This window comes from Microcebus murinus, chromosome 1 (genome assembly GCF_040939455.1).
Source record: "Microcebus murinus isolate Inina chromosome 1, M.murinus_Inina_mat1.0, whole genome shotgun sequence".
Classification (NCBI taxonomy): domain Eukaryota; kingdom Metazoa; phylum Chordata; class Mammalia; order Primates; family Cheirogaleidae; genus Microcebus; species Microcebus murinus.
The window spans coordinates 148,879,301-148,905,399 of NC_134104.1; the positions used below are offsets into that span (position 1 = coordinate 148,879,301).

Genomic DNA, 26,099 nt, shown 5'->3' on the forward strand with positions numbered 1-26,099 from the left:
TTATTTTAATCTTCACAGTCTGGGCTTGTTTGAACCTGTCCTTCTTGAGAAGGCTTTCCAGATACTCAAATGGAACTGAGTGTTGTGGTCTAAGTTTCTGGTCACTGCAGCTATGTTGACATTGGGGGTGCCCCACACCCAGTAGTACTGTGACTCTTGGAGTTACCTGATGGTACTGCCTTGATGGACTTGGTAAGACACAAGAAAATTCCCTTGAATTGCCAGGCAAAATCTCTCACTCTCTTCCTTCACTCCCTGTGTTGGGCTGCTGGAGTTGGGGGAGGAGTGACGTGGCATTCTTCTTGTGGCAGCCCTAGTGCCAGGTCACACCTGAAGCCAGCCCAGTCTCACCCAGAGCCAATGGTGGCTATTGCCTGTCTACCTCTAATGTTTGTTTACTCAAAGCCCAGGGGCTCTTTTAGCAGGTGTTGAATCCTGTCAGGACTGAGTCCTTCCCTTCAGGGCAGCATGTTTCCTTTTGCCACAGGGTGGGTCCAGAAATGCCTTCCAGGAACTAAGGCCTGCTGGACTCAGGGGCCTCAGGAATCTGCTTGGTGCTTTATTTTACTGTGGCTGAGCTGGTACCCAGGTTGCAAAACAAAGTCCTCCGAGCTCTTTCTTTTCTTTTCCTCAAGCAGAAGACTCTGAGCCATGCTGCCTGTAGTTGGGGGAGGGGTGACACAGGCACTGGGGCTGGAAATAGGGGAGGGGTGGTGTAGGCAAATGCAAGACTGTCTTTTCTGCCCGCTTCAGCGTGTCTTGCCTTGATATAATCTTAAAACCAAGTAGTATGACCACTCACCTTATTTTTGATTCTTCTGAAGGTGCTTTCTTGCGTGGATAGTTGTTGAATTAGGTGTTTGTGCAGAGGGACAGTTGATCACTGGAGTTTTCTATTCAGCCATCTTGCTACATCCCACCCCAGGCTCCTTGTCTTGTTACTTTGTTAATCTTGATTTAGTGTAGGTGGATGAAGGTGTTCATGAATTAATTCAAGCTTGATAAATATACAAGAAATGATGGAATCAGAAGAATCATCACTTTGCAATCCTCAATGTAATGATTGGTTCAGAAAAGGATCATCAGTGGCTAAACCATTGGGTAAAAAATTGTAGAAGGGCGGCATGGCTCGCACCTATGATCCTAGCACCATGGGAGGCCGAGGTGGGAGGATTGCTTAAGCTCAGGAGTTCGAGACCAGCCTGAGCAAAAGCAAGACCCTGTCTATATTAAAAATAGAAATAATAGCCAACTGTGGTGGCATGTGCCTGTAGTCCCAGTTACTCAGGAGGCTGAGGCAGGAGAATCATTGGAGACCAGAAGTTTGAAGTTGCAGCAAGCTATGATGATGCCACTGCATTCTACCCAAGGTGACAGAGTGAGGTGACAGAGTCTCACTTGAGGTGACCCAAGTGAGACTCTGTCTCAAACAAACAGACAAAAAAAAAGTTATATACTATGATAATGCATATAGTTTCAAAGTATCATCCGACAGATTATCAATTTAAAATGGGGGAACATACCTTTACAACTGACATCTTCCAAGTGGGGGAATGGAGGCAAGAAAAAAAGATGGAGATGGGGGCTGCTTTAGATTAAAAGAGAACAAAGCGTGAAAACTAAATATATAATGCTTGATTAGATTCCTGGATTTAAGAAATAGATGTGTATTTGTCAACAAAAAAAACCAAGGTGAAACTTCAAATGCTAATCAGTTGAAGATTGGGTGAATAAATTTGGTACAGCCAAACAATGAAATTCAATTCAGCCATTAAAAAGAATGATAAAGGGAAAAAAACAATGTAAAGGGCATTATGGAGGTAGTTGGGTAAATTCGAATATGGACTATAATAAGGAATTTTTTCCCATAATAACGAATCCACCAATTCTTAAGCACTGTGTCCAGCAGTTCAATTTGATTCTGACACCATCCACCTAGAGTTAGCGTCAGATCCCTTAAGTTAAAGGACTCAGACCCACAAGACTGCTCCCACCTCAGATGCCAGTCACAAGTCCTGGGCCACCTATACTGGTGATCAACTAGCTATAAATTGAGCTTTCCTGTAACCCCCTCCTTGGGTTTAATAATTTACTTCAGCAGCTCACAGAATTCAGGAAACCATTTTGCTTACCATTACTGGTATGCTATCAAGGATACAACTCAGGAACACCCAGATGGAAGGCATAGGGCAAGGTGTTGTGGCTGGGGTTAGGGGGATGCATGGATTTTCTATGGCCTCTCTCTGAGCTCGCCATTCTCCCAGCACCTAATTCTATTTCATCAATCTTGAGTCTTCCTGAACACTGTCATTTAGGGGTTTTTATGGAGGTTTCATCACATAAGTATGATGGATTGATTATTAACTGAGTCTCTAGCCCCTCTCTGCCTTCTGGAGATTGGAGAGTAGAACTGAAAGTTCTAGGCCTCTGATCAAGGCTTGATCAGTCTCCATCCTGAAGCTGTCTAAGGATCTACCAAGAGTCACATCTTTGGAACAAAAGATGCTCCTATTATACAGGAAATTCTATGGGATTTAGGTGCTCTGTGTCAGGAATCAGAGGGAAAGACCAAATATAGAACAAAAGATGCTCCTTTCACCCTTGTCATTCAGGAGGTTACAACGGTTTTAGGAGTGCTGTTTCAGGAACTGGGGACAGAGACCAAATTTTATGCCTCAACTGTGTATTAGACAATATTGTTTATCACTGTTAAATTTTTCTGGTGTGATAATGGTTTGGGGTTAACTAGGACAATATCCTTATTCATTAGAAGTATAAGCTGAAGTAATTAAGGATAAAATATCACAGTGTCTTAACTTTCAGTTTGTTCCAGAAGAAAAGAGGGAGGGATAAAGTAAATATGGGCAAATATCTTTGTAGATTTACAAATTTCAAAATAAAAAGTTTGAGGGGCAAACTGCATGTTTGTTCTTTCAGATGCCCTTCAGGATCATTTTGTCAGGTTCCTTTAGAAATCTCATTATATTTTTGGGAGATTGCAATAAATTAGTGTAGGTTACTCTAGGGAAAATTTGGCACATTTGAAATTTTGAGTCTTCCTGTCCAAGAACAAGACATCTCTCTCCTTTTATTCAGGTTGCCTTTTTGCCTCTCAGAGTTGTAATTTTGTTTTTATAGGTCCTGCACTTTAGGTTTAAGTAGCTAGAATGTTTTTTATTGCTTTTGAGAATGTGATTTTTATTTCTACTAGTTCTTATTTGTCATAATATAAAATGTCAACTTCAGTGTCTCCATTAATATTTCAGTTGGTTCTTTTGGGTTTTCCAGGTGTATAGCTAATGTCTTTCAAATAACAAATATGCTCTTTTTAATTTGTATATCTTTCATATTGTCTTCTTTTCTATTTACATTGGCTAGAATTTCTAGAACAGCATTAAACTATAGTGATGCTAACAAGCACTTTTGACTTGCTATACTATTTCACCATTAAACATAAGCATTAAACATAAACATTGTCATATGAAGGGTATTGAAAAATGTGTGTGTTATTATATTAAAGGGTGAATGTCGAACTTCATCAAGCACTATTTTGGTTTCTATCATGGGATTTTTATAGGATTTTTCTGTCAATAAATTACATTAGTAGATTTCCCATTAAATAGTGTCTCTTTTAAAATAAGATTGATATATAGGGTGTTTTTTTTTTTTATTTTTTGAAACAGAGTCTCACTTTGTTGCCCTGGCTAGAGTGAGTGCCGTGGTGTCAGCCTAGCTCACAGCAATCTCAAACTCCTGGGCTCAAGCAATCCTGCTGCCTCAGCCTCCCGAGTAGCTGGGACTACAGGCATACGCCACCATGCCCGGCTAATTTTCTCTCTATATATTAGTTGGCCAATTAATTTCTTTCTATTTATAGTAGAGACGGGGTCTTGCTCTTGCTCAGGCTGGTTTTGAACTCCTGACCTCCAGCAATCCGCCAGCCTCGGCCTCCCAGAGTGCTAGGATTATAGGCGTGAGCCACCGTGCCCAACCAATATATAGGGTTTTAAATTTGTTTTATGTCATCCTTCTCAGGCTTTGGTTTCAATTTTGTTTTGTTTCATAAAATTTGTTAAGCTTTTCATCTTGTGGTATGTTCTGAAACAGTTGATATGGTGTTAAACTTCAGTGTTACTTGAAGATTAGAAGTAATTCACTTGTATCTGAAAAGTTACTATCAGCACTCTTGGATAGTTCCTTAACAGCATTTGAGTTTCTTTCCAGAGTCTGTTTTTCATTCTGTATAATTTCTTATAATTCTTTTTCCTAAATTTTGGCATTCCTCCTTTTATCTTTCTAAGTGATTAACTTATCTTTAGTCTTATTCATTAATATTTAGAACTATATGCACTGAGTGGGACAAACAATAACACTTTTTGCCTTCTCAGACCTGGCACCTCTAACTGGCTTCATTCCCTGACATCCAGGTTCTTTGATTCTCTGATCTGCACCAGTATCCTTGTCAGCTAACTACATGAGCCAATAAATAAATTCTCTAGAGTTTTTTGTTGTACTATCTGCAGGATACCTTTAGCTTGGTGTTGGTGGACATACCATAGAAAAATCTTCAGGTGGTTAAATAATTATAGCGCTGTTTTGGTCTTCTCTTGCCTTATATCTTGTTTATGTTTTCTTGCTATTTCCTTTGTCTTATTTCTTTTACTGTGGTTGCTCCTCCTCCCACCAAAGAGATTTGAAATATGTTTAATCTATTTTTAGTTTTACAGGTGATAACATATTTATGCCTAAACCCTTGTTTCCTCTTTATTTACTTAAGCAAAGTCTGTCTATTGACTCCCACTATGAAGTATGAGAATATGTATTTTCTCTCATTAATTCAATCCCCACTTGTTGGTTTTCATTGATTCTATGATTCTTTATTGCTCCAATTTAAATTATTTTTATATTGCAGGCATGAAATTCATGATATAGTCTCAGGTGAATAAAGCAAGTTGTAGTACAGTGTGCATAATATACTACCTTTTTTTTAAAAAAAGAAGGAAAAATAAGAATATATCAGTATTTGCTTGTACATGAAAAGAAACTGGAAAAATACACAGGAAATTAATGAAAGTGAATACCTGTTGACAGGGATGGGAGCAAGACTTCAAATTCTATACCTTTTTCCACTGTTTGATTTTTTTCTTTTCTTTTTTTTTTTTTTTTTTTTTTTAGACAGTGTCACTTTGTTGCCCAGGCTAGAGTGAGTGCTGTGGCGTCAGCCTAGCTCACAGCAACTTCAACTCCTGGGCTCAAGCAGTCCTGCTGCCTCAGCCTCCCGAGTAGCTGGGACTACAGGCATGCGCCACCATGCCCAGCTAATTTTCTCTGTATATATTAGTTGGCCAATTAATTTCTTTCTATCTTTAGTAGAAATGGGGGTCTCACTCTTGTTCAGGCTGGTTTTGAACTCCTGACCTTGAGCAATCCGCCCACCTTGGCCTCCCAGAGTGCTAGGATTACAGGCGTGAGCCCACTGTGCCCGGCCCACTGTTTGATTTTTAATCATGAGAACATTACCTATTCAAAAGAAAGAACATTTTAGGTGCGTAGAAATAGCAAAAAAAAAAAAAAAAAAAATTCCATAACTTTGTTTCTTAATACCTATAATAACATTTACCTTTTATTTTATAACTGTAATTACCATAGTTATTTAGGTTTACTTTTGTATTTTTAATGAATTCAGTGCTCAAGCCACTCTTTTCCTACCATCTTTTTCTCATTCATTAATTCCTTAACTCATATCTCGGATACATACTCAAATAGATTTTTCAGGATAAAATCTATTGTATTTTCTTTGCTAGATGTAGAATTCTTGGTTTTACAGCATTTTATTCCTTTAAAGATGGTAAACAGTGCTTGGTTGCCACCCCTTTCTAATGTATCTGATAGTGGCCTTATTTCTTTGTGAGTGACATGATTCTTTTGCCTGGATGCTAGTATCTTCAAAAATAAATAGCTTTACTAAGCTGTGTCTTGTTGTTGCTCCACTTGAGCACTTATTCTGTACCAGGCGCTGTACAAGTCAATGGGGATATGGTGGTAGGTAGAATGGTCGTGGTGACTATCTCCCTCCCTTCACACACTTTAGTCAGACATAGGTTGTATATAAGTACACTTTGTTCATGCCACTATGGCTTGTCACATTGTGTAGCAACTGCATTTCTGTGTGTCATTCCCAGCCAAGATATGAGCTCCCTGAAACCTGACATGGGAAGGATCTTAGTAAATATAATATTTGAGTAAATGGCCTGATTTTATTGAAATGCTGTTTTTGTTCCTTAATTTTCCTCCTAGATTTTGCTCTCTGCCTACCCAGTATGATCTCTTCTTATCTTTGCACTTGTCCTCAACCCTTGCCTATGGTTCTATGGGCTATTCTTTGTCTTCTGTAGTTTATTAGCTCCTACAGTATTTTTCTAATCAGTGCTCACTTTTCCAAGTCCCATATCTTTTATGTTCATAATACATGTCTCCTTTTTTTTACTATTGCATCTACAATTCTAGCACAACTATTTCTGAGAACAAGAACAGTACTAAAAGGTGATGTTTGGTTTTGTTAAGTCTGTGCACTTGTTGATTTCATTCCTGTCACTTGGTGGCCAAATCAGTATCTAGAACGCGGCATAGGTATGTCTTGGCTTTTCCTCTCTGTAGCCAAAGTTTAAAATGTGTTCACATTACCTCATTAATCTCAATATTGTTCCCGTCTTATTTTTAAGGATCTATTCGTTGGTATTTTCTGATTAAGTTTAGAAGTCAGTCTTGCTTTGTGTCATTTTGTTCTTAGCCATGTATTTTTTACTCTAAAAACACTAGACTAATGCTTACACTAACCAGTTTCAGATTTTAGTCTTATTATAGAGCTGTGTATTTATTGGCACAGCAGTAATTCTGTGGAAGAAATGTTAATCTACATGAAAGAATATTATCAATAGTATTGACTGATTCTAAAAGGTTACTAAATTATATTAATTAGTGTTTGTTTAATAACACATTTTCCTAGATTTTGTTTATTCATTTACAAACCAGCTATTGGTTTCTAAAGAGGCATCAGCAGTAATTCTTAACTCATGGGAGACGGTAAATGTCTGGCATTTACTATTAGGAGATGAAGTACTATCATACGCAATCTTCTTATTAGTTTGGGAGCCAGAGAATCTTCTCTTCTGTGTATTCACTCCCAGTCTTTTCCTTAGTAACTACAGTAATTGCAGTTTAATTTTTTTTGCTATGTTTTATAATCAGAGTTTATGCTTGCCATCACTGAAAATAACTAGAGTACTGAGCGACACTGACTGGTTTTTTCCTTTAAAGTCTATACCTTTCTCAGAGTATTTTCTATTTTGAGTTTCAAAAATAAAAGTATTACCAAATAGTAGTCTGTTTTCTATAAAATAATTCAATTCAGCCTGTTCTTTCCAGGATTTTTAAATTATTTTTCTGGTTGTGGCAGTGTTTTTAACTTTGTGCCAAAATTTGGGGGCCAAAACAATTCAGTTTTGTTCTACTTTTTTCTTTTGCTCTTAACTGTATAATGCCATAGAGAAGATAAAACCTCTGCTCTAACCCTTGCCTCATGAGATTGATAGGTCAATAGAAATTTTTTTTCTGTACCAAGTTAAAGAATAAAATACAAGAGGTGAGTTTTTTCTTTTCTTCTTTCTCTTTCTTTTTCTTTTCTTTTCTTTCTTTTTTTTTTTTTATTGAGACAGGGTCTTGCTCTATCCACCAAACTAGAGTGCAGTGGCATCATCATAACTCGCTGCAACCTCCAACAAACACCTAGGTTCAAGCAGTCCTCCTGCCTCAGCCTCTGGAGTAGCTGGGACTACAGACATGTGCCATCACACCTGCCTAATTTTTTTAAATTTATTTTTTGTGGAGATGCAGTCTTGCTATGTTGTTGCTCAGGCTGGTCTCAAACTCCTGGCCATAAGTAATTCTCTCACCTCAGCCTCCCAGAATGCTAAGATTACAGTTGTGAGCCACTGTGTCTGACAAGATTTTTTTTTTTTTATCTTTGTAATTAGCTATCCCTCTCAGAATATTAGACCTGGGAATGTAATCACATTTTAACTGCTTTCAAATGTATTGTACTACTGGAAGATACATAACTTCTAAAGGAGAAACTAAAAACATTTGAAACTTTCACCAGCTTTCATTTTGAGGCATTATAGGTTTTGGAAAAAATTCGATATTGAAATTACTATGGTGCTAAGAAAAGTCCTAAATTTTGTTTTGATTATGTCTTGTATCCTGAAAAGGAACCATTTTACAGAGATACCAAAGCACTAAGTCTGTTCTGGTTTGCAAATCTAGATGATTTTGAACCTGACACCCACCTATGCCATTTTCCAGGGATTTATAAAGACTGATGAAAGTACTTTTTTTATTATTTTTTTTTACTTTTTTATTATTTTTTATTTTGTTTTTATTTCTTTTTTTATTTCCCTGGTTCCAGAATGCATAGTTGATGAAAGTACTTTTATTGTACTGGTAAAAGGTTTCCATTGTGAATACAAAGAGTAATACTTAATTTTACTGATATTATAGGCATTTTAAAAAATTCTGGAGTGACTTTAGATGCATTGCTAACTACTTAAAAGTCTACCTTTTTGCTTGCTTTTGCTCTTTTTCTTCTTAGGTATTAAGATCAGCTACAAAGTTTTGAAATTGTTTGAAAATTTGGCTCTATTAAAGGTATAGGTTTATAGTGTTTATTTTTTTAGAGACGAGGTCTTGCTCTGTTGCCCAGGCTGGAGTTCAGTGGCACAATCATAGCTCACTGTAGCTTCAAACTACTGGGTTCAAGCGATCCTCCTGCCTTAGCCTCCCGAGTAGCTGGTACTACAGGCAGTTGCCACTACACTAGGCTAATTTTTCTGCGTCACTTTTATCCATTAAGTATGTCTATAATGCAGTATCTTTGTTTTGTTCTCAAAGGAACTGACTGATATGGCCAGGAATGAATTAAGACCATAGTGATACATGGAGTCATTGTGTGTTTGTACTGAACATGACTTATGCTTGGTCTGTAGTTAATTTTGATTTAGTCTGGAAGTCCCTTTGAATAAATAAAATGTTCATAACAATAAAGATTTTGTAGAATAAGGGGAAAAAGAACTCAGAAGAGAGATTGTAAATAAAAACTCCATTTCTGGCTGGGTGTGGTGGCTCACGCCTGTACTCCTAGCACTCTGGGAGGCCAAGGCGGGCTGATCGCTTGAGATCAGGAGATCAAGACCAGCCTGAGCAAGAGCGAGACCCCGTCTCTACTAAAAATAGAAAGAAATTAATTAGACAACTAAAAATATATAGAAAAAATTAGTTGGGCATGGTGGCGCAGGCCTGTAGTCCCAGCTACTCAGGAGGCTGAGGCAGAAGGATTGCTTGAGCCTGGGAATTTGAGGTTGCTGTGAGCTAGGTTGACACCACGGCACTATAGCCAGGGCAACAGAGTGAAACTCTTGTCTCAAAAAAAAAAAAAAAAAAAACATAAAAACCTCCGTTTCTTATTTTATCGATTTTTTTTTTTTTTTTTTTTTCCCAGACAGAATCTCACTTTGTTGCCCAGGCTAGAGTGATGCCGTGGAGTCAGCCTAGCTCACAGCAACCTCAAACTCCTGGGCTCAAGCAATCCTGCTGCCTCAGCCTCCCGAGTAGGAGGGACTACAGTCATGAGCCACCATGCCCGGCTAATTTTTTTTTCTCTATATATATTAGTTGGCCAATTAATTTCTTTCTATTTATAGTAGAGACAGGGTCTCACTCTTGCTCAGGCTGGTTTCGAACTCCTGATCTTGAGCAATCTGCCCGCCTCGGCCTCCCAAAGTGCTAGGATTACAGGCGTGAGCCACCGCTCCTGGCCTTTTATCGATATTTTTTCAGCAGGTCTGTAAAGTAAAAACTGTTTTTATAATAATACTAAGATTATGATTTGCCTTTTGTACTTTCATTCTCTCATGAGTATACAGTCCAGTTTTCCAGAGATTATGTAATATGTGATATCATTGCTTTGACAATTAATGGAATGTGTGCTTATACAGTCTTTAAAAATTTTTTGAATTTTGATTTATATATGGTAAGTAACATTGGGTATAACCCACATAAACAAAAGCTCAATAATTTTTAAAGGTTTAAAGGAGTCCTGAGATTAAAATTTGTAAACCATTTCTCTCTGGCATAGTTAAATTGAAGTTATGGACTAGTTCCTTCTCATTTCCTGTTTATTGTAGGGAGTATTGGGGTTTTTATTTTAGGAACCATAACCTATTCTTTCTGGTGTATAAGGGAATAGAATGTGAGTTTTAAGTGTGAATGGTACAGTTCTGGTAATTGGCTCTAAATAGTTCTTGCTTAAAGGAAGCAAGCTGAAAATAAAGGACAGAGAACTTTTCTTTCCAGTAATAATGGCCAGAGTGACTATCTTATGAAATGATGTGCTCTCATCACTGGAGAGATCCAAGCATAGATAAGAGAGCTGTTGAGAGTATTTTTAAAGAAAATTAATAGTTCAGGTAGGGGACTGTACTAAAAGGGATCTAATAATATAAGGCCCCTTTAAAAAACACTTAAAATCCTACAATTTTGGGGTTAGAATCACTTTGCCTACATGTGAATTTTAACACTAATAAATCAAGTGAAATTCTTGTTAAGTGGTATTACTCAGTCTATTCTATTTATTTTCTTTCTTTCATAAAAATTTGGTATATTTAATCAACTTGCTTACTGTTTTTTTCCCCATGTGTTTTATTTCAGTTGGTCGCATTATGTTTCAGCTCTTCTCAGACATATGTCCAAAAACATGCAAAAACTTCCTTTGCCTATGCTCAGGTAAGTGAATTATTATTTCCAATGAGAAGTCATGGCTTATAGTTTTACCTTGCTTAACAGAGTAGGTATTTTCCTAGAAAAATAATGGGCTGTGAAATGAGTTTTGCAAATAAAAAACTATTTACTACACTGACTTCTATATGAAATCAGGAAAGCTTTTCTTAAGGGGAAGAGAGGAGAAAGAAATGCTCTCAAAAATGAAAAGGAAAGTAAAAATCTACTTTATATAATGCAATCTTCTCTCTACATTGTAGTTTATAAAATACTAGCACATACTCAAAACTGATTTGTCTTGGTAGAATTTTACAAATTTTATTACTTTGAATAAATTTAGCTTTCCAGAATTCATAAGAAATTTAGGGTTAGAAAGTAGAGAGGAAAAACATAATGAAGTTTTTTTTATTATGTATAATTGGATTTATATTTTAGGGTTAGAAAGTAGAGAGGCAAAACATAGTGAAGCTTTTTATTATGTATAATTGGATTTATATTTTAACTAAGTAGGAAAAATGGGGAGGAAAAACATCTATAATGTTACTTTAAAATTAGAAATAATCTAAATTTTAAAAATTCATACTTGGGTACACATATACAATTTTAGCAACCAACTTCTTGATTTGGTTGATTCTTTCCATGAAAGGATGTGTTTATAGCTAAACTTCATTTCTTTTTTTACAGGAGAGAAAGGCCTTGGGAAAACAACTGGGAAGAAACTGTGTTATAAAGGTTCTACATTCCATCGTGTGGTTAAAAACTTTATGATTCAGGGTGGGGACTTCAGTGAAGGTAGAGCTAAAAGTTATGTTCTAATAACTACAGTTTTAAAAATATACCTTCTTATTGCTTTTAATTGTAAATATCATGTCACAGTATGATGTAAATATTATGTGGTCAATAGTTGTTGGCTGAATGAATGTTATAGATCTAGAATGTATGAAAAAACAAAACTAAGACATTTTCTTTTGTTTGTTTTGAGACAGAGTCTTGCTCTGTCACCTTGGATAGAAAGTGGTGGTATCATCGTAGCTTACTGCAACCTCAAACTCCTGGGCTCAGGTGATCCTCTTGCCTCAGCCTCCCACATGGCTGGGACAACAGATACACACCATGATGCCCAACTAATTTTTTTTTAGTACAGTTGGGGTCTTGTTTTTGCTCAAGCTGGTCTTGAGCTCAAGCAATCCTCCCACCTTGGCCTCACAGAGTGCTAGGATTATAGGCTTGAGCCACCATGCCCGGCCTTTTCTTTTGGTTTTATGCAGTTTATTTTAGTAATATTATAATTACTTAGTGAATTCCTTTGCAATGAATGTCAAAGTGCTGTCTGATTGCTTTTGTTCTAGAATTTTGTTGGTGTGGTTATTGTTTGAAATAACAAGTGGGTTGTGGAGATAATTTCTTATGGTATTATGATAGGATTGACTTATAGTTTTAAAATGAAGTTAATAGAGGACTCTTAGAATTTGGTTATTTGTAGCAGTTATAAGGTTCAGCGTTTCCTTTAACAAATTGGAATCATCAAAAATAATTTATATGTTAGTATATTTTTAATTTTCATTATGGTTTAACCTAGCTCATTATTTTCAGGTAATGGAAAAGGTGGAGAATCAATTTATGGTGGATATTTTAAAGGTAAGGCTTAATATTTTATGGTCTTTTGTTTCAGTTCTGTTATTAAAGCAAGATTGATCATATATTTTTAATGAGAAGAGGTTTACTTATAGTTCACTTGTTGCATGAAACTAATGCTGCATGAAAATACTTTATTTGCATGAATTTGGGGATAAATTATACTGTAATATGTAACTCTTAATTGACAAAATTAATTAAGGCTAACTTTATGGTTAAACATGACTTTCAGCATGGAGGTTAGGCAACTATATACATGAAAACTCCTATCTTCCTGCCTAAAACTGTCAACATATTCTTTTGTTTATAGAGAATGTGGTCTTTTGCAAAATGAAAAGGTAAGAGAACAAAGCTCAGTAACACAAACTCCAATTCTGTTCCCTTGCACCCTTCCTAATAAATTTATGGACAGTCTGGGTCAGGTTGTGGCTGGATTTCTGTATTGCTTAATGAAGACTTACAAATTCTGTATATTACTTCATACATGCATCTGTATCTTTTTCCTTTTCCCAATGGGTTATTAGTTCCACATCAGGGAAAATAATCTAGTTGTGGAGTTTTTTCCCCCCCCAAACCAAGCAATTTCTTAGAATAAAAGTTGGTATTTCCTCCTTTCTCAAGGTTTGTATGTTTTCTTTTGTATACTAGAACTATATGACTGTTTATTCTTATAGTAGTAGCATTTGCATAAATCTAATTATTGTATTTGCCCCAAAAAGCCTTAGAAAAGTCAGTTGTAGAGATTTATAATGGGATCCAATATTACTAGGTTGTAACACTATAATAGCTTCAGCATTATAATAGTCTTTTATATTTCCTTTGGGGAAAATGGATTACTACTCTTATTCAGAAGCCTGTTCCCAAGGTAATAATTTTTTAAAGTTTTCTATGTTTCTTTTTGTTCTAAAGAAAGATTTGTTTGTGTGAATGTTAAAAGAAAATTTAAATTAGTTTTCAAGGATATTTCTTCTGGAATTAAAATCATTTCTAAGTGATCTTTATGACAGATTTTTTCCTTTAAACTAGTAGGAAACAGCTGCTAGCTGGTTCTTTTAGCATGTAGCAATTTAATGCTGTAGGCCACTTTAATGTGGTTGTTCCCTGTGGCAGATACTTTTGTACCTTAAAATTGTATTTTGCCATTTAAACTTTTGTTTTTACAAGACTTCTTTCTTAGATAATTTTGTGATCCTATTGATTATTTACATACTTAATTTAATTTAGACATGTCCCTACAACTTAATATATGTAATTTTTTTTGCTCTCCTAGTCTAGCTTCTATTAAGTTGAATCATAAATGTACCACATAAAAATTAAGCACATAAGAAGATTATTAAATTTCTCCCATGTATAGTGTATTACGCAGGCTAATTGGAAATTTAGAGGAAATGAGCTCTATGAAGATTTTTCTAAAAATTTTACTAGTTTTTCCTGAAAGTTAATAGTTTAAATATCATTTAACCAAATTATGTTACTACTAAATATGACTATTCTAAGGCTGTTTGTATAAAGTATTAAATATATGTTCTTTTCCTCAAGGCTTTAATTAGTATCTTTTGGCCTTTTTATGCTTTTGTTATTTGATTAGTTAAAATTTTTTTTTCTAAATAGTCAAGTATCTATACTGACCAGAAGAGGAAATTCATCCTTTGCTTTCTATTTATTACTTGAACATTACCTTAAAAGTGCCTTATAATTGGAGACTAACAAATTTGTGTTTTCTTCAAACAGATGAAAACTTTATTCTCAAACATGACAGAGCGTTCCTTTTGTCAATGGCAAATCGGGGGAAACATACCAATGGTTCCCAGTTTTTCATGTGAGTAGGCATAATTCAGAGATAAGCTTTTCTTAAACAGAGAAGCGCTGTTCATGAGAAAGATGGTATAGTTAAACCAAGTTTAATGCTAAAATCCTGTCAATTGGGGTTTTATTAATTTCTAATGTTATAATAACTAATAAGCTCTAACAGCTTCCTCAGCATTCAGCATATATCCTGGATTTGAAGAATGGAACTTAAAAAATATAACTTGAAGATACACATTATTTTCAAAATATATTGTTATTTTGGAAAAGAGATTGGCCCCTACCAAATTTGAGTGCTCAGTTTACCAAAACTAGATTGGAATATGAACTATTGATGAACATTAAAATTTTTTTTTAGAATAGGACCACCAGATGTATCCTCCTACCATGAAAAGCAGTTGGTTTGAGTAAACCATTCTGTGGTTGTTTGTTTTTTTTTCTCTTACTGTTGCTCTTTGAGGCAGTTTTGAGAGAGGTATTATTTTCTGATGTATAGAGAAAGATGAGTTGCTGTTGAACCAGCATTTTTCAAAACTCAAAAGTTTTCAAGGTCTATGCATAATTGAAATAACACAATGTGTTGTCATTTCTACCAAAATTCATAATGGGATTATCACTTAGGAAACTGGAATGCTAAATTTACTTTTAAAAAAGCAAACATCTTTAAATGTACGTGCATGCACAACCAAAAACTTACTTATTTCTCATCTGAAAATTCTAAATAAGACCTTTGGCATACTTTTAGTTGTATTCTGATCTAAAGCTACTCCAAAACCTATCTTTATTGTAATCCCATCATATAAAATGTGAAAGGTAACTGTCCAGCATGAAGTTTAATGCTTTTTTTTGGTAGTAAATCTCAAGTTGTGTATATGGGAGAAATCTTTCATTCATGATTTATCAGAAAAAGTTTTCTTTGTCATCTTTCTGAATGGATGAGTATGAATGGCGCTTCCCTGTCTTTAGAGGAGTATATTATTCATATAAATAAACTCACATTTTAAATTTGTCTGAAAAATAGATTTCAACATGATCTGATAAAGTTCAGATAAGGAGCATTCTGTTCCTAAGAATGTCCTAAAAATGGAAAGCAGATAAAAGATTATTATGGGAATTATACAGGAAAAAGATCTACAACAGTTGTTCCCATGTCATTTTGATCCCATAGTTTATTAGTTATTGTACTTCTTTACTAGAGTGTTTTTCTATTCTTAGCATTCTTAAGAACCAATGCAAAGTAGAAATACTTTTTTGTAGAAGCTGAGTGCAGAAGCCTTTTTCCTCTTTGATTAAGGTTTCCCATTTCCATTTTTAAGCTTATCTGAACTGTGAACATGAAAAACTAATGATACATTGGTCAAGAAGCTATCATCTGAGGGCTCTAAAGTTTCTTTTAGATTTTCTTTTTTATATCGGTATATTTAAAATTTGATTTATTGAGTAGCAGCAGCTTCTTGCTATTGTTACGTACAGATTAGCTTGTTTATAAAATGTCAGAGTTAAAACTGGTACATTTACATATGTTAATTAAAATTCAGTATATGAGATTCTCCCATCAAAAAATTACCTTCAAATAAAGTATCTTGTTTTTATGTTATTTAGTATTTGCTTAAGTCTTTCCTAGGAATATTTAGTAAAAACCATTATTGTTTTCTGCATGGCCTAATTTTATATTGGACTGCTATGCTTGAAAAGGATTGCAAATGAAAATTTTAAAATTAATAAGTAAGGATTATAATTTTTAAACTTGTTTTCATAATTAACTGTAGATGTCACTAAAAATCACTGTGAACTTCTGATTGAAAGAAAATTTTTAAATTTTGGTTTGAATTTACTCCAGGAAAGAAGTTTACAGCTAAAAACAATCTTGGTAGTAATTGGGCATTTTTGCATACACAAAAAAATCCTCATGTCCTTTTTATTTTTTAAAGAGGTTTTTGTGCCTATATACTTTATTTATGCTAGTTAAAAATACCAGTTTCCATGAGTTGCAGGATAAAGTCAGACTAACAGTCACGTTTCTAAACAATGTATCCATCCTTTTATGGAAAAGATAGGTCAAATGGAGATGGTGGCTCATAAAAGGAAAATCTTTGAAATTCTATGTCTTGCAAGCCCAAATCCTTTTGGAGTGGGAAGAAGTAAAAAAAAAGTATAATTTACTATATTTAAGTTGTGATTATGAGCACAAATAATAGCTCTGATTGTCACACGGCTAGTAGATGGCTCCGCAAGGGTGGCTCTTGCCTTTTACCCTGTTACTACAGCTCTTCATATAGTACCTAGAGCAGCAGTTCTGGCAACTGAAAAAGAAAGGATAGTGTACAGGTGGATGGTAAAATAAAATCGTCTTTCTAGTTCCTGTTTGATAGCCTTAATAAGGACTTTTAATATATCCTGGCAAAATTGTTTTTGTAGTTTATGTTATAAATCTATTACTCTGCAATTCCTCAGGAGTGAATTTGGTACTGTTAGTGTGGGTATTTGCAAAATATCCCTGAAGGATTCTGGTGCTTTATGCATTAGCTGTTATCTCCATTACTTAAACATTTAAAAACTCCCTTCCTTAGGCATACATCATTTTTCTTAAACATAATTGTGCATATGCTTTATTTGGCTGGAACAATTATGTGTATGACGAAAATCAGATTTTCTTCTATAAAGCTGTTGGTAATTTTTACAATAACTGCTTATTTCTACTACTTGTATTAGTCATAATGGTGTTGCTTTTGAGGGCTTATATAGAAGAAAACTGGTTATTTTTAGAATATAGTAATGCTTAAGAAATGTGAAAGAAGTGATATATGGCTAGGGAAACAGCAATTTGTTCACATGGAAGCAGTTTTGAAGGAATTCAAAGAATTGGAACCAGAGTTACCAAGTTAACTTTGTGCTTATTCATTTTGTCCTTTTTATTATTTATTTTTTAGGGCAAAGACTCGGAAGAAACTACAATAAAAGCTAGAATTGTAAAGTCTTAGAGTAGAAAGGATTTAACCAGGGGTCCTCAAACTTTTTAAACAGGGGGCCAGTTCACTGTCCCTCAGACCGTTGGAGGGCCGGACTATAGTTTTAAAAAAACTATGAACAAGCCGGGCGCGGTGGCTCACGCCTGTAATCCTAGCACTCTGGGAGGCTGAGGCGGGCGGATTGCTCAAGGTCAGGAGTTCGAAACCAGCCTGAGCGAGACCCCGTCTCTACTATAAGTAGAAAGAAATTAATTGGCCAACTAATATATATAGAAAAAAAAAATTAGCCGGGCATGGTGGCGCATCCCTGTAGTCCCAGCTACTTGGAAGGCTGAGGCAGAAGGATTGCTTGAGCCCAGGAGATTGAGGTTGCTGTGAGCTAGGCTGACGCCATGGCACTCACTCTAGCCTGGGCAACAAAGTGAGACTCTGTCTCAAAAAAAAAAAAAAAAAAACTATGAACAAATTCCTATGCACACTGCACATATCTTATTTTGAAGTAAAAAAACAAATAGGCAAAAACCCCCGCAAGTGGCCCGCGGGCCGTAGTTTGAGGACGCCTGATCTAGTCCAATCTTTTCATTCTATAGATAATGCTAAATAAGGAAGGAAACCCATGTAAAATTTCAGGTTGTAGAAATTTTACTCATAATCTGGAAGGTTTTTAAAAAATTTTCCTATTTGTATATATTCATGGGGTACAAGTGCCATTTCACTACATTGATATATTGCATTGTGAATTTTCAGGGCCTTTAGTACATCCATCACTGGAGCGATGCATGTTGTACCTACCAAGCAACCTCCCATCATCTACCTCTTTCCCCTGCCCCCACCTCTCTGAAAGAAATTGATAGCTAGAAAAAGAATGCTGTACGCTATAAGCTACATACTTTTATTAACTAGTCTGCACTGAATTTGTTTTAGTTAAATATTAGAAGCATCAACCATTTTGCTAGAAAATAAAATGACATTCAGAGAAACATTCCCTCTCCCTTTGCTATTAGTAGTCATTTATTAATTCTGGCTCTAATTTTCATTGTCTTTATATACAAGGGCTGTCTGGAAAGTATCTGGCCATTGTTAATATAATTAAAATGGTTACATGGCCAGATACTTTCCTGACAGCCCTCATATAGTCATCAAAAAGATAAAGAATATGTTGCATAAAATAATGATGAAAAAGGTGAGGTAGATAGTTTATTGCTTTGTATTAAGTAACTTCTGGGATAGAACACTAAACTAGCTGTCAGGAAACCTTGGTTTTAGTTCCTATGTACCTTAAGTGAATTTTTGTCTTTCCTTTTTTTTTTTTTTTTTTTTTTTTTTGAGACAGAGTCTCACTTTGTTGCCCAGGCTAGAGTGAGTGCCATGGCGTCAGCCTAGCTCACAGCAACCTCAATCTCCTGGGCTCAAGCAATCCTGCTGCCTCAGCCTCCCGAGTAGTTGGGACTACAGGCATGCGCCACCATGCCCGGCTAATTTTTTTCTATATATATTAGTTGGCCAATTAATTTCTTTCTATTTATAGTAGAGACGGGGTCTCACTCTTGCTCAGGCTGGTTTCGAACTCCTGAGCTCAAACGATCCACCTGCCTCGGCCTCCCAGAGAGCTAGGATTACAGGTGTGAGCCGCTGTGCCCGGCCTGTCTTTCCTTTTTTATAAAGTTATCTATCACTACTTTCAAAGATAAAGTAAACATTTTTGGACATAAAAAGAAAAAAGTGTTTGGTAGGGTGGTCCTAAGTTTCTGAATATGTAAAGAATGATTTATGCGCAAACATTGTCTTGCGTAAAGGAAATAGTTATAATTGCCTAGTTTTCGTCAGTCTGAAAGGTGCCTCAAGGTACCTTGGAAACCAGCTTTCTTTCAAGGAAGTGTTGGACTCATCATGCCTAAATCAGGAGCAGCTGCATTCTCCTCATCAGCTGCAGTTAGAACGTTAGTCTGTGCAACCCTTATATCACAGCCTTGGAGTAGAGAAACCTGCAAGGCTTTGGAGAACAGTCCCTGTCACTGGCCACTGTTAGCTGTCATGATAATTACAAAAACATAAGAAACATGATCATATAGAAAAGTCATACTTTGAACTTTAAACAAAATATGTTTGTTTTATTTTAATAGTTATAAATAGGGCGATGGGGCTGGGGACATAAGTTCTAGAATATTTTTTATATCATTTAACAATTAGACTTGCAAGTGGCTACTCACTGGAATGAGAGAGGAGTGCTGATTAGAGTAGTGGAGCATGGGTAGTTGAGGAGTGGTTGGTTTTAAGAGGTTTATAAAGCTACATTGACATTTATAAAGCTACATTGACATTTTGGGTAGCAAAAGTAGATTTGGGGCACAAATGCCTTTTCTACCCAAGTATTCATAAATTTATATGGGAAGAAATGCTAGTAAGTGTTAATAACATGAGGAGTTCTAGCTTTTTCCTTCCTTTTTTGGGGTAATACCTTCATAGCTTAATTTCTTCATGAGCAAAGATGTTCATAAAACTTAACCATAGGCCAAATTCTCTGAATAGCAAATATCATCCCTAACATTCAGGCTCAGTATCACTTAGTGTGTATGTGACATATATATTAGCAACATGGAAGATATTTTGTATCTAGTAACATTTGGTGCATATTACTGTGACATCAGTGCAGAATTTTAGAAAGTGCTTCTATTTTGGTGACTTTTGGAATACATAGGTAGAACATTGTAAAATTTACTTGGTTAGTTTCCATTGTCCTTACATAAGCTTTGTCATTTTGTATAGTTTGGTGCCTCTTCTATGACCGCGTGATAGTTTCAGGAGTTGAAGGAAAAAGAGATTGCATGGTAATGGCTAAATTAGACAGAAATAAGTTGTTTTTATTGCCCTCTCATGGACTACTTTACACCTACAGTGTCTTATTTTTCACAACATTCATTGAAAACTCCACATTATTTCAAACATGTTCATTTTTCACAATAATTCATGTTATTGATGCCTTTATAAAAAGTTAAAGCTTATTTTTAAATATTTCAAGATTTAATGTGTTCAGAACTCCTATAAAGCACTTTGTCCATGGGAAAATGAGATTTCAGTTTGAGTAGTAATAGATATGCTTTAAGTTTAAATAAAGTTAAAATTGGTCAGTATATGTGCTTTGAAAAAAGAAATGCTTTATAATGGGGAAAATCAAAGATTAGATAGGCAGAGAAGATAACGTGGCCATGATTTGATAGCACACTCTTATGCTTTCATCTCTCTTGCCTTTTATCCTCCAAGAAGATCCCTAAAATTCTAGTTATGCTGTTTTACTTTATTATGTTCAGTGCCTTAACTTCAAAGTGTATGTCGTATCGGTGAATAGTAACTACGGCCCAAACATCGGCTCATTGACTGTGGAAAGTGGTCTGTTGTGATGTGTAATTGAAAAAGGACTTCAAATGTAGAAACATGGAAGTTTCTTTAACTATTTGAAGTGAATTAGTAAAAAGTTTGTTGAAATTTATTTGTTTTGGATCTTAATTCAGTTTTTTCCAATGAAATTTTTGCTTTCAACTGGTAGTAACTGTTTCTGGGCATTCAGATTTTTATATTTATGTATGTACTCAAGATACATTATTCTCTTTTTGAGAAAAATGTTAGTTGTCTTAGCTAGCTTCTGGGATTCGTGAAAGGAAATATATATAATGTGTTGTTAGTAGCTATTATTGGCACTCTGGTGTTACGATATTAAAGATCTGAACAGATTCCCACTTCAGCTACAATGCTTTTCTTAAACATGACTCATCTCTACATAAATATCCTATATGAAAGAAAATTTAGAGCCCTCCATTTTAAAAAGCTTTCTTGCTTTGCATAAAACTTGAAAAATATTTAATTTTGAAGTTATATTGATATTAAAACATAGATTCAGTCTTGTCTTAAAAGTGTATTACAATTTATTTCTTGCCATTTTTGTGTAAAATTTACAGAAAGAGTGTTACATCGTGCGCTCCAAAGGTAATGTCTCATTACTCTAAGGCTCTCTCTTTTTCTTTCTTTTGCCTTTATCTCTTTAATCCTATTGTTATGTGCATTGAAATATTTTAAGAAAAAAAAAAAACCTTTCTGTTTGATCTGTATAGCAGCTATACATGTAAAACGAGTGTGTTTTATTGTTCATGGTTAATCCTGGGAAGCATATTTTTAATTTCAGTGGCTTGTTTCCACCAAGTTCCTACACATCTTCTGGTGGGGGAGTGGGGTTATATTTTATATATTGGTTTTAGATCTCATTTCAGTGTGGAACTAGTCATTTCTGCATAAGGTCAAAAGCTTCTCTGATAATGGTATAAAACTGTAGATTGTTATTGGAGTAACAGTGACACTTTGATTTCTAGGATTTATAAAGTGTAAATGAATCCTTGCACATATATTTTTTAAGTAGATTTGGGGGTGGGGGAAACCGGAAAGCCAGTGTCTCTAAGTAACAAGAGTTAATGGAAATGTACAAATATTAAAAAGTTTTATAATTTGAAATGCTCTTTGTGGTTGTTTCTCCTTTAGATATGTTTTCATGACTATATATAAATTTAAAGTTATTGAGTGTAGGTCACCACTGCACAGTTGTTTAAATGGTTTTTTAAAAGATCAATATAACTTTTTGAAAATTGAAAGTTGTGAAAGATCAATATAATTAAGAATTAGTGGGATGACATCTCTGCCCATCTTAGTAGAACTGAATAGACTGGACTGAACATACTCTCCCCCTGCCTTTTTTGTAACCTTATTTGGCTAATATCCTCTGTTTATCCATGTCTGGTATTAGCCCAGTGCTAATAAGCCCACTTTACATTGGGATTTCCACTCCTGGAATATAGGCTAAGAACCCCAGTGGGCTTCCTTTTGTTAAATACTTTCTGTATTTTTAATATATAGTCAAACCCAATTAAAGTACAAATTTATATTTGTGCATCCTGCTTGCAGATGCAAGTAATGGGCTTAGATTATTCACATCAGTTTAGATACCATGGGCAGGCTGAAAATTGTCCTTGAAACAAAGAGTTCTTGTCATCATTTGTTTTCTTCACCACTGCAATAAAGGACCGTGTTTGTTTATTCTTTAGTTTTCATTTGAATTAAAAACAAAACTTGAATGTCATAAAGATAACCATTCCATTCTCAAATTGAGTGTTGGGTAGTATGTTGCTGTATCACTGCACTGAGCTGGAATATTTTATCTCACCATTTGCTCTAAAGGTTTGCCATAAGGTGGTCTTTACAGCATTCCTATTAGCCAAGATGGCAAACTGAATTGGCCTCTGTATGTTTTCAAAAAATCTGTAGCTTTCTCCTTGCCACAAGATCTAAGAGTTGTGAGAGAGGAAGAGGAATGTATCTAATCGTAAACCATTGTTTTCACTTCTGCATATTTGAGACGGATCTCTTACATTGTAGAAAAAAATGTACCTTTTTAAAAACATTCTTTACATCTTTCATATAGTGTACTCGCTGTCTAGGTCCTGTACTGATTTCTTTAGTGTGCTTTGGTAAAGTTTTATAATTATGGGAAGCACATTTCTGTCTTAAAGTTACTGTCTAAGGTGGTGGTTTCTGGATGCTAATGTAATGGTTTAAGCATTAGTGGTTCACAAATTTGCTGGATTTTCATTTTCTTTTATTTCTTTTTGCTACCTTTTTTATTTTTATAATTATGTTGGCTTGAATTATCACTTCTCAGTCTTCTAAGGAATATTTGAGACTCATGATTTTAAAACTTAATATTTCCTTTAAAATTCTGGAACTTCTTAAGTTGACATTTTAATTTTTTAAATTAAATTCTGTAGTGCTCTTACAGAACTGAATATTCTTAATGTAAGTATAAGCATTGCAATTCTTTGTACAATAAAGATTTTTAGCATTGTTGTGAAGGTTAAATTTATGTTTTTTAAACTTACATGTCTTAGAATTGCCTTAAAATGAATATAAAAATTTATATGGGAGTTTCTCATACAATTCACTGCTTTATCATGGCCTGATATCCAGTGACCTTTTCTGTCTCTCACATATCGTTTCTCATTCTTATAAACCAAGATGCTTGTGGTGAATAATTCAGTCTAATTATCTGCTTTTGAATTTTTTTGACATAGTGTAAAGATCTGTGAAAATGCTATGGGAAAACCAGCTTAGGTTAAAAATACCTTAACCATATGTACCCCATAGGCTTCCCAAGAACGACTGTCTGACAGTTTGTCACTGTAGAAGACGCTGGTTGGGTATTTTCTGGGCCATGGGAATTTAAAATGTATAATATTATCCATCATTACTTTGCTGTCAGAAGTGTTGGCAGATTGAAGGTTTTCTCCCTATCGCATTTTCAAAGTTACTGTGTCAGAGCTTCACCTTGGGTGAGGAAAGAGGGGCGGGAAGTTCTGAAAACAGGACTCCTGAGGCCTACCTCTGTTTGCCTGACTAAAAGAGGTAGTCTGACTCAGTATGAGCAATAACAAATAGAAAAACTCATTTAAGTGTGTGGGGCAAGTGTTGATGCCTTTTTTCTTTCCAGAGAGCAAATATAGGTGCTTTTTCTTATTTAATTATGCTGATAAATTTTGGGGTTTTTTTTGTTTGTTTTTATTTTTTGTCATTTTGGATTTGAGAGTAACTTTAATGTGTATTTATGCTATATATTTATGGCTATATGTCAAATGAAACTTATTTCATATATTATGTTTACATATATATACTTTAATAGGGGTGATTTTATAATTCATTATAATATTCAACTTTTTTATCAGTAAAATGGCTACTATTGCTGTTTGGGGGTTTTTAAGGTTAAATGTATATCACGTTTAACTTTTTCCCCTATTTTTTTATCTTTACTTCTTTGTTCTCTACATGCTGTGTTTAAACCCCTCTGCTCTCTTCACCTGAACACATCGTTTTTGACATCATCTTTGTGTTGATGTTTATTATACAGTACCACAAAACCCGCTCCGCACCTGGATGGGTAAGAATTACATTCTTATTACCTTCGGGAGGTGTTTGGGTGGCCAGGCATAAAGACTGATTGGACCATGGGTGAGCCCTCAAGGGGGCACTCTTGATGTCTAGGTTAATCTCCCATGGCTAAACTCTTGCTTAAGGATCACAGAGTGTAGTGGTTTTGAGACCCCATGGCTCTTATGTCACAGAAGGGGCCTTTAACTGTGCCCATGAATGGGCTTCTCAGCCGTGCAATCTTGAGTACAGTTTCTGAATATCAAGTGCAGTCTGTCTGTTATCAGAATTTTTACCCTAAAGTGGTTAAAAAACATTGTTTGTTTGTTTGTTTATTTTAATTCTGCAGTCCAGACTTAGAAAGGAAACTTTGTTTTAAGATTAGAAAGCTGAGGCCTAGTTTTTAGTAATTGTTGTTTCCTTTTAAGAAGCAGATTTCAAGTTCTCATTTCCTTCTAGTTGCTTGGTACATGAAACACTTTTGTTTTATTTTCAGGTCTGTGGACATGTTATTTATTACATTTATCTTGATTATTGTTCATAGCTTAATTATCAAACCAGTCATTTTTAAAATTTGTGTTGTGACAGGGTGCATGTTGTCTTTGGACTGGTTATTTCTGGTTTTGAAGTAATTGAACAAATTGAAAATCTCAAAACTGATGCTGCAAGCAGACCTTATGCAGATGTGCGAGTTATTGACTGTGGGGTCCTTGCCACAAAATCGACAAAAGATGGTAAGAGCTTTTCTGAGGTGGAGGAAGCTAGGACACAGGTAAAGCATTGTTAAAGACTATAACTTAAAGATAATCTCCTGGATTTCAGTAGTGGAAAAAATTCATTCTATTAATAGGTTTTGCAATAGCTCTTGATGCTTCTATACCACACCTTTCACATCTAATCCATCAGCAAATCTTGTCAAATGTCACTTCTTATTACTTTCCCTTCCTACAAGCCAGACCCAAACCACTGATATCTTGTGTCTGGTTTATTGCAATAGCCCCATAACTGTTTACTTGTCTCTGACCTAAAATCTTTTTTCAGCAACAGTAGCCTCCTAACTGGTCTTATTGTTTATGTCCTCGGGCCACTGTGGTATGTCCTGACCAGCAACCAGAGTGACCCCTTCAAACCATACTTCACATCCATGTCACTCCTGCTCAGAACTCTCCAAGGGCTCCCTTCTCAAAATCTTGACAGTGGTCTGTAAAGTCTTAGAAGTCTGGCTTTCTGCTGTTTCTCTGACCACTTTCCCCTCATTCATTGCCTTTTAGTCACACTGACCTTTATTAAGACATGCCAATCACTCAGGGACTTTGTGCTGGCTGTTCTGTCTTTATGGAACACTCTTCATTAAGATGTCTGCATGGCCCCCTCCCTTGCTTCTTAAGGTCCCTGCTCAAATGTTATCATAAACGACTCCCCACTCTCCCTATTTATTCCCTTTACCCTGCTTTTTTTGAATTCTTAGTATTATTATTTATCATATTATATAGTTCATATTTTACTATGAACGGTAGGTATGGAAGTCCAGTACTAATATTTTTGTAAATATTTTTTTAAAGTTTTTGAGAAAAAAAGAAAGAAACCAACGCATTCAGAAGACTCGGATTCCTCTTCCAATTCCTCTTCCTCTTCAGAATCATCTTCAGAAAGTGAAATCGAACATGAGAGAAACAGAAGAAGGAAACACAAAAGGAGGCCAAAAGTTAAACGTTCTAAAAAGAGACGAAAGGAAGCAAGCAGTTCAGAAGAGCCAAGGAATAAACATGTAATGAGCCCAAAAGGGTAAGGTTTAAAACACCAACATAGTCTTAACTAAAAAAACAAATACCCAGCCTGGTCAACAAAGCAAGATCCCATCTCTACAAAAAAATTAAAAATTAGCTGGGCATGGTGGTG

At 35.3% G+C, this 26,099-nt stretch overlaps 1 protein-coding gene and 1 long non-coding RNA gene across 9 annotated transcripts in view; both read left to right on the top strand.

The window, feature by feature from the left end:
* Positions 1-26,099, top strand: part of NKTR (natural killer cell triggering receptor) — a 51,864-nt gene that overhangs the window by 7,880 nt on the left and 17,885 nt on the right. For 6 of the 8 annotated variants that reach the window (XM_076006722.1, XM_020284055.2, XM_012770264.3 and 3 more), the window contains exons 3-9: positions 10,762-10,836; positions 11,515-11,622; positions 12,424-12,468; positions 14,197-14,284; positions 24,181-24,210; positions 24,789-24,934; positions 25,763-25,985. In XM_076006722.1, coding sequence (XP_075862837.1) covers positions 10,762-10,836; positions 11,515-11,622; positions 12,424-12,468; positions 14,197-14,284; positions 24,181-24,210; positions 24,789-24,934; positions 25,763-25,985 — 715 coding nt within the window. Of the gene's footprint in view, positions 1-10,761; positions 10,837-11,514; positions 11,623-12,423; positions 12,469-12,775; positions 12,804-13,315; positions 13,331-14,196; positions 14,285-24,180; positions 24,211-24,788; positions 24,935-25,762; positions 25,986-26,099 lie in introns of those variants that run through there. The other 2 variants (XM_076006730.1, XM_076006729.1) reach the window with 2 other exon arrangements.
* LOC142872956 (uncharacterized) lies at positions 5-5,556 on the top strand. The gene is made up of 2 exons (XR_012921064.1): positions 5-1,383; positions 1,418-5,556. It is a non-coding gene; the product is annotated as an uncharacterized LOC142872956 (long non-coding RNA).